General features: G+C 32.6%; 1 protein-coding gene across 4 annotated transcripts in view; it reads right to left on the reverse strand.

Moving 5' to 3' along the window:
• Positions 1-15,776, reverse strand: part of DIAPH2 (diaphanous related formin 2) — a 174,010-nt gene that overhangs the window by 93,192 nt on the left and 65,042 nt on the right. For all 4 annotated transcript variants that reach the window (XM_032195988.1, XM_032195987.1, XM_032195986.1 and 1 more), the window contains 3 exons: positions 14,265-14,359; positions 12,786-12,887; positions 6,176-6,415 (listed from right to left, as the gene is read on the reverse strand). In XM_032195988.1, coding sequence (XP_032051879.1) covers positions 6,176-6,415; positions 12,786-12,887; positions 14,265-14,359 — 437 coding nt within the window. The remainder of the gene's footprint in view (positions 1-6,175; positions 6,416-12,785; positions 12,888-14,264; positions 14,360-15,776) is intronic.

Genomic DNA, 15,776 nt, shown 5'->3' on the forward strand with positions numbered 1-15,776 from the left:
TTTTAAAGCAAAATAACCTAATTTATCTACTACTTCTCTAGTAGTATTAATGCATTGGAACAGAAGAGCTTTTATAGAGCAACGCCCACATATATGGCATTTGTAAAACATTAGTAATGCATGTCACTGATTTAAGGTTTTCCAATCCATTTATTTTTATATGAGATACTAACAAGAATGTTAAAATCTTCAAATATAGATTTTGATTCCACGGCCTTAATCTGAGAGAAAACGTGGAAATAACACATTTGATTAAAGAAGTCAGTAGATCAATATAGGAGGTTTTATGGAGCAGCTTCCTGCTGAATGTCAAAGCATTAATTTGGTACTATTGCATTCCTTGTTTGGAATTTAAATCAAAGATAAATATACACAGAACACAATACTTGCAAGCATAGCCATTCAAATCAATTAAATATAGAGTATCTAGGTCTGCAGTTCAAAAATAACATCAATATAATAAAATAGTCCTGTTTCTTGCAATATTTTGATAAGCGATTTAAAATGCTAAATCATACCATAACCAGTTTCAGGTATTAATTTGTTTTTCTTGCTTAACGGGTATCTTTGTATTAAGTTTTCAGGTGCCAGAGATAAAAGCGACAGTGAATGTAACGCAACTTAGTATATTCATAGAATCACCACCAGAGCAACATTTGATTATTATAAATCATAGAATATCCTGAGTTGGGAGACACCCACAAGGATCATCCACGTCCTGCTCCTGGAAGAGCTTTCTATTGATTTAAATGAGATTACATAAAATCATGCATCTCATGCCAAGAAATCTCTCTCTCTCTATCCCAACCTTAAAAGAGAAAGTTAAAAGAGAAAGGACCAATAGTCAATAAATAAACACTAGTCAGTGATACTCAACCTATATGAACAGCTCATCTTGTACTATTCTCACTATGAACAACACAGAAATATTACTTATTATATAAAATAACAAATTGTTCCAGATGGAATAATAGAAAAGCTTTATTTAAAGCAACAATGCTTGCTGTTAGCCTTTCCATTAACTCAAACACAAAACAACAGAAGCTGTACTCTACATATGCTTAAAGCTAATTTTGTCTCTTTCAATTACATTTCTATCTAGCCTAAAACTACAAGGATTTTCTCATCCTTGAAAAGATGGTAACTATCATCTTTTTGCAAATAATTACAGTTTGATCATTTACACACAATAATCAAAAGCAACAACTCAAAAATATTCAACTTCAGTTAATTATTACAGCATCTTCCCTGCATAACTTTGCTACTTCTGCCATATTCATGTTTTCACAGAGCACTTGACACTTAGGCAATCAAGAATACTCTAGTACATACACCAGGAGTAACTGCTTGGCCTCTACAAAAACAAAATTAAACTTCACAAAAAACTTAAAACTTAACAAAACTTAAACAAAATTAAGTTTTCTGTACTCTTCCAAATGCTGTTTACGAATCACTGCTTTTTCGAATATACTCTGCAGTGTAACATTCAGAAACAGAATTTGCTTTTAAGGATTTGCAATTACCACAAAAGCATTAGCTTTCTAACTATAACCAAGTAAGTTTGAATCAGTGTTTTCTTTTATTGAACTTTATTAAAAGCTATTACACAATAAGATTTCTGTATATCAGATGACCAGCTATATTTTAAGAACATGTATTTCACAAAAGACTTGTCTCAGATCAATACCTGCCTTGTTTTTGATTTCAGCTCTACTACAGACAATTAATTTTAAGATTGTTCAAGAAAAACAATAAAATCAATATGGATATCAAGTTCTATTGAAAAGTGAATTTATCAGGTTAGGATACTTTATAAAACCAAACTGATTTCTAAACGCATTTTACTTAAATAAATGTGTATACAGACACTTCTAACTTACTGACAGTCAGAAATTCTGGTTCTACCAAAATAAATAAATAAATACATAAAAGCTCTCTTATTGTGGTTCCATGCATAGGCAGAAAGCCTAAAGACAGTTTAAATTACTGGTCTAATGAAAAAAATCTTACCATCTTACAAGTATTAAGACTTCAGAAATTCTTGATTAATATCCACTGTTTGATTCCCCTAAACCAACTATATTTTCTGGTTATTTCTTCTGAGACTTAACCCCTAGTCAAAACATCAAATATAAAGAATAGCTAAAAACTAACATACAAGCCACATTCCGCTTGATTTAGAATAAATCATGTTCACATAACAGTTGAAGTCCTTCTAGAACAAGAATATCCAGAGGATAATACTGTTATTAAACTTAGATTATGCTTTATCCAATGAAGTAGACTACAGTGAGCTTAAAAAAAACACCATCAGTCCAAAAATTACCAGTGAAAAATAAGCATTTGAAAACATTAAGCTAAACATTCTTATTTGTTTATAAAACTCCTATAGAAACGGTCACTAGATATGTAATCTTCAAAAGTAGACAAACAGACATCCTCATCTCTAAAATTGTTATCACCTGTGATATAGACAGACATCAAAACATAATTGTTCTACACAAAATAGAAGCTTAATCGTGCTAGTAATTCAAAAAAAGACATTCATACTTCCCCTTTTTACTTTTCCTCTTGTGTCCCACTGTATGTTTTTGAACTTCATGAACAGTTCATAACACTAAGTTTTGCCATCATTCATGAGCCACTGAAAGAAGCAAAATGCACCTAATACAGACTTTTCCTTTGTATAGTTGGCCCTGACAACAGAAGACTAGCCAAAGCATCACTTCAAATTAACATTATTTATTACAATCCTTTGATTAATAAAAAAAACACAGTAAGCTCCAAGAAGTTGCAAACTTAATAGCAAAAAAGCCATACTATGAAAGCTTTCTTTATTTTATACAGTAAAAAATTATATGCTACTTATTTATATAGTATGAAAATAACACCTTCACAGTATATTTGAAAAGTAGCTGACAGAGATTTTAAATACTGGGACAGAGAATGAACGCACTTCGTACAAGTGTAGTCTCAGGTTAAAGCTCTTCCCAAAACCGGCAGCAACTTAATAATTTAAAATGTTGTCTTTTGTTTTAAGAGAATAGATGATCTTGCGGTTAGTAGAAAGAAATTGTGTTGTCTGATTTTTTTCCTAACTGATTAAATATGCCAATTGACAGGCAGAACAGCGAACAAGTTCTTAAAGCATGCTAAGCATGCTCTACAGCATTTTCTGTACTTCGCAAATTGTAGTTTATATTCATGCCACAGTGTGACTCAACAAAAGACAGTATGAGAAAAGGTAAGAAACGTTTCTGTTTCTAAAGTCACTTAAATAACAACAACAAAAAAAAACCACTTCCATGGCAAGCAAAACAAAAAATTAGGATGAAATTTTTTTGACATTTTATACCTGACGCCTAGTCTAACAATGTACCTGACATTATGGAAATGCAATTTCTAAATAATAACATACTATGACTTATGAGGGTTCCACACACAAAAACAGAGCTCACAAAACAGTAAAGGAAGTTAGTCATTATTATGCTTTACATATATTCTATCAAAATGCAAACTAATGGCTCTCAAATTCCTCTATAAAAGCTTACAACTCAAATATATTGCCTGGGAGAAGAAACAAATACACTTGAAAATTATTCAAGGCAGACCTTTTTATGCAGTAACGCTGCCTTCTCAAATTGCCACCAATAAAATAAAATAAATAAATAAATGTCTTTCAGTGTTTACACAGCCTTCAAAATTTAGTAGCATATAGGTACACCACAGAGCAAACACGTTTAAGCCACAAGACACTGGCAAACAGACTGCTATCTTGTTTTTGCTGTAAAATTTCACTTTTTTCTCTTAGTGCCTTCAGCGAAAAAACAGAAGACAGGTATTTCTATTTTTTCTATTCACAGTAAGATTTCTCTGAATAGGACATTACACTCACCCTACCATCCTTATGCATACAGAAGTACTGATTTACACAACTGAAGGCCAACCATTTTTCAAGTCTTTGATTTCAAGACTGTTTTAATCACGTAATAAAGCTGATAAGTGGCTACAAATATATTAAATCTGGTGTTAACAGAAGATACCACCACCTGATATAGTTTAATATTTTATATTCTTCAAGGCAGTTAATGAAGGTCTGTGAGACTATACTCTTAGTTAAAAATACAGAGCCAATAATGCCATCTTACTACTTTGGGGGGAGAATGGGAGGGTAGAATTTGAAAGCTATATAACAAAGGAACCAAATGCAATTACCAATCAAAAATAATGTACAAAAAAAAAAGTCATTATCCAAATATCAGTCTTGTCTATAGAAGTAATGAAATTAAAAAAAAATAATCAAGAATACTAAGTGTGTAAACACCTTATATATATATATATATACACAAAATAAATATCAATGGTCCAGAAGGGTGGTTCTTTAAGTAAGACGCTACAGGGATAAATTTTGAGGAAAAAACATCTATAGCAAAAGCACATTATTATAATGATCTAATTCAAATCCGAATGGTAAATGAATAAAAGCCATGAAAATCAGAGGACTAAATGGAAGCAGCAAGCATATTTTAACTTAATTAATAAACAACAGAAGCAAATAATAACTATGTCGCTCTGTCTGGAGAAACTTATCCACTAACTTAAATTACTTTTCCTGACTTTGCAACTGATTAGTGGTAATTCACAAGCATAATTACTACACAGAGGTATTAATGATACAATTTTATGTCTACGTTTTGGTGAGACCTCCTTTTTCACTCCAACAGACATCACTGTCCTTGTGATTATTTTATTTTTAGACATCACCTTACAACAAAACATAATTAACATCTAAATGCAGCAGCACAGTAAGCATTTTGTTATAGAGAATGCTTAAATATTTTCTCTCACAGGTAAAAGAGTACTTCCTTCAGAAACATGTATTGAAAAAAGGTGGGTTGTTTTTTTTGAGGGCAAGGCAAGTAGTCATAAATTTTTATCTCAGTTATTTTAAATGGAATTCAGCTGTAAGCACAGAGAGTTATGCTTCAGCAATTACTCAGTTCAAGTAGAAAACAATTTGCAGGATTAGTCAATCTACATTAGCTGTGTCAACACCTTTGGGATTTGCATTGACAGCAATTCATAAGTCACCTGGAATGCAAGAATACCTTCTCAAATCTGTGCTATGCTAGAATACCATTTATGCATAGTCATCATTTTATCTCCCTCTAAATTAAAAAAGTAGATTTCCACTTAACTCACTAATTTCCCTTTAGATTCATATGTTAGTGACAAGAAAAAGCATCATTGGATTTATAAAATAAACTTCAAATTGGCTACTCTTTAAAAAAGCCATTAATGAATTAAACTACTTTCTGGGTCATGGTTTTATTTTACGTCATGTTGGCAAAATCTTTGTATTAAACTATAGTTAGCAGAGGGTCCTCCTCTACTGAAATATGTCAGATCAGACTTGCTGTGTATTTGACAGGCTGTTTTCCCCCATAGTTACAACTCCTTGAAGTACATATTAGATTTCTATGTGGCCTCAGACGGGGACTTGAATCATGGGCACTCATATTATATCAAACATAAGAAATAACAGCAAAATTCTGAGATTTATGTTTTGTTTTGTTTTAAATCTGTTTACAGATGTTGCATCTCTTTATTTCAAAGACAGGTACTTTACAAACTGAGATGGTCAAGCTCAGATCAACGCCTTAATCACATTTCATCATTTAAATAAACAAGTACTGCTACAAATTAAGTCGATGTATCTCATTTTGCCACCACAAGTGAAGTTTAACATAGGACAAAAAAGTCTGTCTTTAATTCCACATACTTACTTCTTGCTTTATGGATAGCAGGATGGAATACAGAAGCAAGAGACAAGTAGCCAGAGCAATTTATCCCAAAGTCTATGTGCATACTATTGAAGAGATAATGGTTGAAAAAATTGAGGTTGGAAAGTCTGTTCTACTTTTATGTTCCAGAAAGACTCAGAACGGACTTATAGTTTAACAACTGCCTTTAATCACCAGTGCACTGAGTAGGACAGCTATAGGAACATAGCATGCTAGAAAGTTTTATTCTGTGTTTGTGCTTCTGTTATTTAAAATAGAGATGTGGTCAGTAAACTACATTGACTGAGTGTTTTTCCCTAACTTATGGTAGTTTCTCTTGTGGTTGTAAGCTTCATGAATCTACGCTTACCAGTTTTATAGTTTCATCTTACCTTGCAAAGAAAACTGATGTTAAAACCAAGAGACTGTGCATTTCTGGAACCAGAGTTCATGTAGTTTCCAAGAAATAACACTAACTCTAAAAGCCTGCTGAAGCTTTCACTCTTCTTCAGCTCTTCACAAGCCATTGTAACCGCCATAATGTCAGGTTTGATATTGTTTACGTGTTCTTCAAACATAAGCCTGAAAAGGATCCCATTGAGACGTGACCGCAACATTTTCACTGAACTCATCTATAAAACAAGAAAAGTTACATCAGAACATAAAAGAACAAAGGTTTATATTAAAAACCAACATTATGCAGCCAGAGTCGGAAGACTACAATTTCTATGTTTTCATTGCCTATCTTGTATTTTCCAAGAATCTGTACCCGCACAGAGGTATTTTTTCCCAAAACCATATGCTTTGCTTGAAATAATTCAGTAAAACAACATACTGAAAATAAGAGTGCTTTGTGTTACCAAATCATTAATTTCCAAACTCACTAGCAATATATGTACACTACTAAAATTGTTCCTCATCACAGAATGTATGTAAGCCAGTTCCACCAGTTAACATATTAGCCTGAAGGCATATTTGATGACCATTTAGTCAAAGCTCCAATGAAGTTAGACTTGGAAGCTAAGCTTCTCAAGTTTTTCTTCCTTCAGAAATGGTCTAAACCACAGACGCTTGAAAGATTGTAAGATAGCAGAAATATAAACAGTTACAGTCTGATTAAACAAGAGAATTCTCATTTTTAGACTCTCTTACTGAGCTGATGCACAGTTCTCAAGTTCTCTTCATCACTGGGATAGCAGTTGGGGAGAAAAAGATGACGAATTCTTAGGGGCCCTTGTGGAAGGCCTTGGGAATATCTAAGTGAGTTTGAGACACTGGAGGTCAGGGTTCATTAGTCAGATGTTTATATGAAGCCAGATTACATTAGTGCCACTGTTCACGGAATATTGCCATTGTACTAATGGGAGCTATAACTTATGATATTTGCTGATAACATCAGCAAATTACATTAGTGCTATATCTAATTTGGTGATATTTTTGCAGGTTTTAATTAAACCAAAGCTCAAATAGTTTTCCGTTATTACCTATACTGATACCAAGTGATAAGTAATATGTATCCTATCAGCATTTTGGAATGATGGTTACAAAACAAGCTCGAAGTTATATTATAGATAAAGTATGATATATATTTGATCTGAAAGCTTTTTAAGTTCATACCATCCAAGAAAAAGTCTCATCTTTGTCTATCCCAATGCATAATCCAGATTTAGGAGGTGAATGAAGAGTTTTTGGCTCAAATTTATGACAAGTTTCTATAGATTTGAAAAAATATACACGAAGCTACTAAAAAAGGATATACTTAGGTTTACTCACTCTTTCAGTTCTGATCACATAACATCATGAAGTGTAGGCAACACACTGCCTACTATTCAACTTGTTGTGTTTTGAAACAAACTTTGTAAAGCTTCTCCCCAAGACACTATTTTCTGTCTCAGGGATTTTTTAAAAGGTAGTATAGCACTAATTCATTCCTGACCTGATGGGAAGGCCATAAGATGACAAAGTTGTACAACAGTACATGACACAGATACTGAGAATTATCTCTGATAGCAATATCATTAACTTAAACCCCAATACCAATTTTATTTTTCTAGAAATTATTCTTTTGTATTTTGCACAAGTAATCAGTAATATTTCCTTCTACTTTGCCATGGACTTTAATTCATAAAAATATGTATAAATTTAAGAAAATAATATGTATTGAAAATTTTTAATCCACTTAAAAATTTTCATTTAAATGCAAGAATGATTACCTTCCAAATCTAACTCTTAATTTTAATTAGAAGAATACAGAAAGATTTCTCCCCCAATGTATTCACTATCAGTGGTGTTCCTGAAGCACTTTGTCCCCCTGAAAGAAAAGCTTTGTTATGTGACAAATCACAGATCTTGGCCATCAAAACAAAGATTTTTTTATTTGCTTATGTATTTTGCTCAGACTTTTACCACAGCTCCTTTGAGGAACCGAGATTTTTCCACGAGGAAAATGAATGATTCAGTAAAAAAGTGTTTCAGCATAACTTGCTTTTTAATCCCCATTATTAGAAATATCCATTGAAGCCTCCATAAGCCACCACCATTCAGTCTTGAAACATTACTTTTCTAATCGTTCTCTGTTTCACAAAAGTCATACTGAAAACATTTGTTCTGAAAACAATCTACATTCACTGTGCTACAGTAAATGGAAGTCAAAGCAAGTTAAGTGATTAAGTGACTTTTGCAGGACGACCTCCAATTAATGTTTTTATTCATAATAGCATAGGAAAAAGTTGTAAAACTCTTTATATCCTGAAAGCAATATTTTACCATATGGTTTAGTAAGAAATAAATTTGAATATGCCAACAAGCTTCAACCCTTTCATGAGGTAAACATCACCATTTTGATATGCTTGATTTAGCTTTTTTTTTTTTTTTCTGGTTAACGTTGCATCACATGCTTTTATATCTTTCGTAAACTTTTGTAGTCAGTCATTCCTCAAAACAAATAATCACAAATAAATGACTATATTAGTACTGTCTGAAAAAAAAGTATATTTTTATGACTTCTCATTTTTTAGTCAAATCTTACTGAAGAACCATTTAGATTCAATCCAGTAGTACTAACAAGTGAGGTAAATCCAACATCATCTATTTCTAAGGCAAACAAGAAAGAGAATACTATCTCCCCAACCACTTTCAATTAGTGGCATAGTTTTTGGGAAAAGAAAAAAATCGTAATAATATATAGAAGGAATGAGAAAGCATTAAGCAAGCACTAGATCTAGTTGCTAGAAAACTGATCAATTAAAAACTTGAACTATGCAACAACTGCTAAAACCCAAGGTTACTCCTCCTCAGTTCAAGTGGTTTTCAGATATCAGTAAAGCCAATTGGCATTAATTCATGCTTTGGTAAGAAGTGTCTTGAGAGCACCTACTTTCTACACATACCTAATACACAGGGCTTGTATCTTGGCAACTTCATTAATTGCTTTTGGTTTACCACTAAATGAAAACAACACAAGAGTCCTTCTTCTAGTCTTCTGGATCAAAGTAAAAAAACCCTTCCAAATAGGAGAACAAAAACATTCTCCACATAATATCATACGCTCGGTATTATGTTTGGTAACAGAAAACTGAAATAGCTTTTGCACTCTGTCAAGTCACTTTGCACTTGGTAAATTAATTTACGCTCACTGTGCAGACAATTCATATACAAACATGCTAAAGTAAACGAGAGCATCAGTTATGTTCTTTCATTTATCAAAGTCATATTCATTCAATCAAGATGAAGCCAAATATATGGCAAATAACGGAAGACTATTTTGCAGGTTTTCTTTACTTTAAAAATAAATGCTTCCACAGGGATAGATCAACATTTTGATACCTATAATAATTACGCCTTAAGTTTACTATCAGTTTGTTTTATTTCTAACAGCAGTGTATTAGCATAATACCAAAATTGCACATCCATTGGTCAAATATGACCAAATATGACCAAAATAGGTACAAAATGCAAAACCTCATCCCGCCTGTCCTATGCCCCATTAGAATTTCAAATGAAGTTGCAATTTCTTTCATAACACCTTCTGAACATGTTAATTTAGAGAAATAATTCTACCTTCATGAACAGCAGATCATCTTTGTATAAACGAACAAATATAGTTAGTTCAATTCTTAAAAAAAATATATATGCGTATGACAAGCAAACAAATTTTGGCAGCTACAATCAAGTTGGACTAATCTGTTTTACTGCATTTGGCTAGGATTAGTTAGTTTTCTTCACAGCAGACTGTATGGTGCTTTTTTTATTATTATTTATGATGAAAACAATGCTGATAACAGTGATGTTCTAATTACTGCTGAACAGTGTTTGCACAGTGTCACAGCATTCTCTGTGTCTCAATCTGCCTTCCCCCAATGAATAGACAGGAGTTGCACAGTAAGTTTACGAGTTGAAATAAAGATGCCATTACATCACTTTTGTTTTTTCTTCTTCCACTTGTCCTTCATTTATTGAACTTTTTTTTTTTTTTTTTTAATAATCTCAACTTCTGTGCTTTCTTTCTACCCTGCAGGGAGGGGATATAAGGAGAAAATAAGTGAGCATTTGTGCTCTGCTTAACTGTGTACCCAGATCAACCCACAACACCTGTTTCTTTAATGAATAGCTGCCCTTGACTACCATTTGTAACTACCTAAAGGGAAGAAACAGAGAAGACACAGAGAATTCTTGAAAGTGCATAGTGATAGAGCAAAAGCAAAAGACATGATGGTGCTCAGGAACTTCTGACTATATGTAATGAAAACACTTTTGAAAACGAAGATAGCCAAAACTGAGTTCGGCCTCATCATTCCTCATCAGGAAAATAATTTACTGTTACCGAACAGAGAGCAGAACGGTCGGAGGATGTAGATAGACAGTATAGCATTCCAGAAATACCATTATGTAAAAGCTAGAGAGAAATGCAGCAAAAACTGAATGGGGAGAAAGACTGAAGCCGAAGAGACAAGTAGGGTATGATGTTTATAAATTGCAGTGTGCAGAAGGCATCAAGCTGGGAGAAAAATCTCAGCTACAAAGATCAAAGGTGCAATATGAAATACCTTACAGCAGTAAAAAGAAGAAACGTCTATAAGTAATGCTTCAAAATTCAAGGTCATTAAAATAACTGAGAAATTTCAGAAAATTATGCTTAACTAGTTAACTGAATGGCAGACACCAGTCCTTTGTCCCAGTGCCTCTGCCATGCTTGCTTCCATCCTGTGTTTTTCTTGCACAACATCTACACAATTTGCCACTTTGGCTTTTCAGGTACATCAGTCACTCCCTGTCACCCTTTGCTTGTTGCCATTTCAAAAGTAGGCAGGAAGCAAACAGTGCAATTGTTCTGGCCTGCCTGCCTGCCTTCCCTCCTAGAGATTAAAAGCCCTTTCTGCCATAGGGCTGGAAGCACTATTGTCATCTTATCACACCGTTTTATTCACTAGAAATGTCTGTTACATGACAGGAGGGAACAACATCTTCCTCCTCGGGTTTTAAAGAGTTTATATAAATATTACATTATAATAAATACAAAATAATACATAATATAAACTGTTCCAAAATCATGTTTCAGAACAACGAGGAAATCTGGGAGAATATTAGGAATGAATATGTTCATATTCTTCCAAGTTTCCTTGTTGTTCTGAAATAATGTTTTTGGAACTTTATACCATTTATAAAAAATTAAAATCAATTGCCTAGGAATTTTCAAAACTCATGGATACCTTTCATTTTTTGTATCCTCTACAAAAATCTCACTAGTTCAAATCTTGTTCCCTAAATACAAACAAATCACTCAAAAGGTATTTCTGAAGCCAACTTACACTCAAAGCAGAGACTGTTTATATATACATACACACATGCGCGCGCACACATGCGTATATACAAATAAAGCTGTTTCTACTCTTTCAAGAGCTGCTATTTCTGTTTTAATACTTTTTAATTTACATAACGCTGTAAAATTCCAACAACACCAAGCCTAGCTCCTCTGGTGTTAAGAATACATTCAAATACATTACAAAGGCGATATAGTCTCTCAGAATGTCAAAACTAAAGTGAAATGATAAACTAAATTGCTTAAGGCTTTATCAAGTCTTTGGAAAACCAGAATCAGAAAAAGAATCTTCCAAGTCCTACCTTAATACTCGGCACCATAAAATCACATACCAGCATGTATTCGGCAATTTATGCAAACTGAATGATTTCATTCAGAGACAGGTTCTAGTCATTTTATCTGATATCCCTTCCTTTGTAATAGATACATTTATTGAACACCAGTAAAAACAACAGAATATGATGTTAAATTTCAATTCTGTTACAAATCCATGCTTTTTCTAAAGCAGTTTCATAAATATATGTATACATACACATTCATACTGTATGTATATGCATGTGGGTGTATACACACATGTATATTATATAGAATCATAGAATATCCCAAATTGGAATGGACCCACAAGTAAAATCGAGTCCAACTCCTAAAAAAGCTTTCTATTGATCAGAGTGCAATTTTGTAACTCTTCCTACAAAGAAATCTTTCCCCCACCTTTAAAGATGTGCAGATATATCTTACCAAAAGATAAAACCTGAGTTGAGATATTATAAGCACATGACTTTCAGATGTTCAGTTTTCAATACAGAAGAATAAATTTATCAAATTTGTCAGTGCCACAGTAAATGGATCTTTAAGAAGTTAAATTTCTAAGACTTCATAAAACAGTTATGAAGAACACTCTAGGCACAATAAATACTTAAGTGTTCCATGCAAAACACCATACAAGAATCAGATTAAAGACTTGGTCTGATAAAGAAATGTCTTAATGTTCTTAATCACACGCTATAATCGCTACCACAAGAAAACAAGTATGAATTTACAGAGATTTTTCGACTGTTTCTGATCAATAAATACAGCAACATTTACTTAATGCAGAATGTGCAATAACACTAACCAAAAGACTTTCGAGTTTCATCTATTTGATGAAATAATACTCTCCAGTTAATTACTGGATTAATACATACCACAACTCCAAATTGTTCTGACTCAGCAAGATCATTATATTCATCCTTCAGTTCAGCTAAGGCATTAAGTTCTTTCTGTTCAGGAAGATTCTTCACTAGGTTCTAAAATAAAAAAGGCATTATATTAAACTTGATATAACAAATGAGCTGGCATCTTAAAATAATGTTTAAAACAACACAACACAGAAATACATGAGGAAATTATAGGGAACTTATTTTATCTACATAGCTTAGACACTATATAAAAATCAAATGAAACCAGTAATTAATACAGACATCAGCACTGTCTCCAATTTGAAGAATGCCTTCACAGTATTTAGAAGTTATAGACAGATAAACATATAGACAGATAAAGATGAAACATGCAATTCTATAGCATTTTGATTACAACTTAAGATTGTTGTGGAGATAACATAATCTTACATTAAATGTTACAAGTAATGCTAAATGTTATATCTTTAAAAGCAAAACAAAACAAAACAAAACAAAAAAAACATTGCTTAAAAAAATCCATGCTAAAATTTGACAAAGTGATGAAGTACTAACTGAAGTACTAAGACCTGTTCAGCCCAATCTCCCTGGAATAATCATTTTCCACGACCAAGAAAGGAAGAAAACATTCATTTACAAAGCCTTGTGGGAATTAGGACAGGGTCACAAACAGGGGACAACGAAGAACAAAAGGACAAACAGCAGCCCACTACATTAGCTACAAAAACATCAATAAGTGAAGACTGGATCAGCTGGTAATGATGACACCAATAATCTGCATAGGATATTAAGGGGACGTAATTCAACATCAGTATCATCAGTGTGCTGCATCTGTATACCATTTCAGGTTTGCCTTTTTCTCTCTTGTGCTCTTACTCCACATAGATTGCTCTCCTCCTACTGTGAGGACAGCAACCAGAGACATGTAAAGAAGCTGTACTCCATATTTTCATCTCTCTGGCTGACAGATTTTGGCCTTAAAATAAGATCAAAGACACTCAGAAGCAGGTCTGATTTATAGATTCTGTTTCTTTGGTTGGTCTTGCATTGCACTGTAGCAGTATCCTGAAACATTCAAGTAGTTTCATCTATCACTAGTGACAACCAGAGGTTTTTCAACAAGAAGCTTTCCTGAAACTCTATTATCCACTAGCCTAAACTAGGTAAACATTTGTCTCAAGCTCAAAAACTAGAACCAGATTATTTTTTTTTAATCTCCTACATTATGAATTTTCACTTTCAGAAGAAAGAATTTTAAGAGTCTTTTAAAGACAGTTTTATTGCCATATGTAAGCATATACAAAAGTAGAAGTGAAATAAACAAAACACTAAATTCAAGTGATATATTTATAGCTGATATCCAGAAAACTCTACACTATTGTTACTTCTTAATTCTTACACCTTTATATCATTTGTATGATACAACATCATTTGTAATCATTTGTATGTACAACACCCTATGAACAAAACCAAACATTTTTCACATACCTGAATCAAGGATTCACTCAGCTTCTCTTCATCAACCTCTAAAATGATATTTTTTATTTCTTCGTAAGGCAAACGGAAAGAACCCAAAAATATTGCTGAAATTCAGTAAGAAATCATTAGAATCCAAAAGGTCAAAGAAGATGGATGTAGGAATACAAATTTCAATTCTAACAACTCAAAAAAATCTATCTTGATCCAAATTAAGATAACTCACACCAAGAAAATTTTCTATATAAACTAAGTGTTATATGAAGTATGCTATTTCCATTGAAATCATAATAAATGTCATTTCTAAGAAATCAAACTACAACAACAATTTGGACTTTTGCTTCCTAGCAGTATTATTTATCTGTCAGAAATAAGTCTTATATTTTTTTTCTTTTATGAATAGCAACATACTTGTGTTACTACTAAAACAGACACGTTCAACCCATTATAAGACTTTAGCTAGTACTTCTGCTTTCACAACCACGTTTACACAGCTGTACTGAATTTATAACTGTTTGAGTATTTTCATAACATTCTAAAAAAAATCCTTGTCAAAGGCAAAGACAATATATATACACACACTCTAACTCCTCTACCATTTTTAAGTAACTAAGCTTATAAAAGAGACTATATATATTGTATATGTTTCAAAGATAACATTTGTAAAATAATTTGATCCCAGGATGTTACAACGTCTCAGAACCCCATTCCATAAAACGCAAAATATCCCTAACGCATACAGATTGATACATCGTTTTTCATGATATGCTACATATTCAACCCAATTACTATGTCCGATTTTCCTACAATCCTATTTTCAATGATTTGTTTAAAATTTTCTATCACTTGTGTCATAGCACTTTTTCTGCTTAGGAAAATGTATTCATGGATATGGCAATAAACAGTGCACGGATTTGTTTTTACATACTTGCTTTGCCTCAAGTGTAGATGGACTACTGGCATTTTAAGGTATTTCTAATTCAGATATTAAAAAATCTACTACTCTCAGAAACCAATTTCCCTCCATCTTAAAATGGAAAAGAAAATTAAAAATAATAGGTGGTGCTGTTTTCTTTATATTTTATAATAGTGGTTTTTGCACCTAATTTATCCCATTTGGCAATATTTGTCTCTTCAAAAGTCTATCTATCCCTCATCAAGTTCTTTATTCACTGCTGTAACCAGAAAAATCCACTGGGGATGGAAGCTGAGAAGCCAAACCCACCAACACTGTGTCCCTGAATCAGTGACTATCACGTAATTAGACTTCTAGTTTAATGCAGTTAGAGAAACAATCAACTCTGTAATTAAAAAAAAGGTATAATTAAAATTTAAGTTTACACCATTTTCTGTTTTTTTTTTTTTTTTTTTTTTTTTTGTTTTTTTGTTTTTTGTTTTTTGTTTTTTTCATTTTCCAAGTCTGTATGAATTTAAATCATACTTACATAAAACTTCTCTGAACTTAAGACTTGCATTCACATTAGCCAATTTTTAGAAAAATATTGCACATTTAAACAAGGAAAG

The sequence above is a fragment of the Aythya fuligula genome, chromosome 13 (assembly GCF_009819795.1).
Source record: "Aythya fuligula isolate bAytFul2 chromosome 13, bAytFul2.pri, whole genome shotgun sequence".
NCBI lineage: Eukaryota > Metazoa > Chordata > Aves > Anseriformes > Anatidae > Aythya > Aythya fuligula.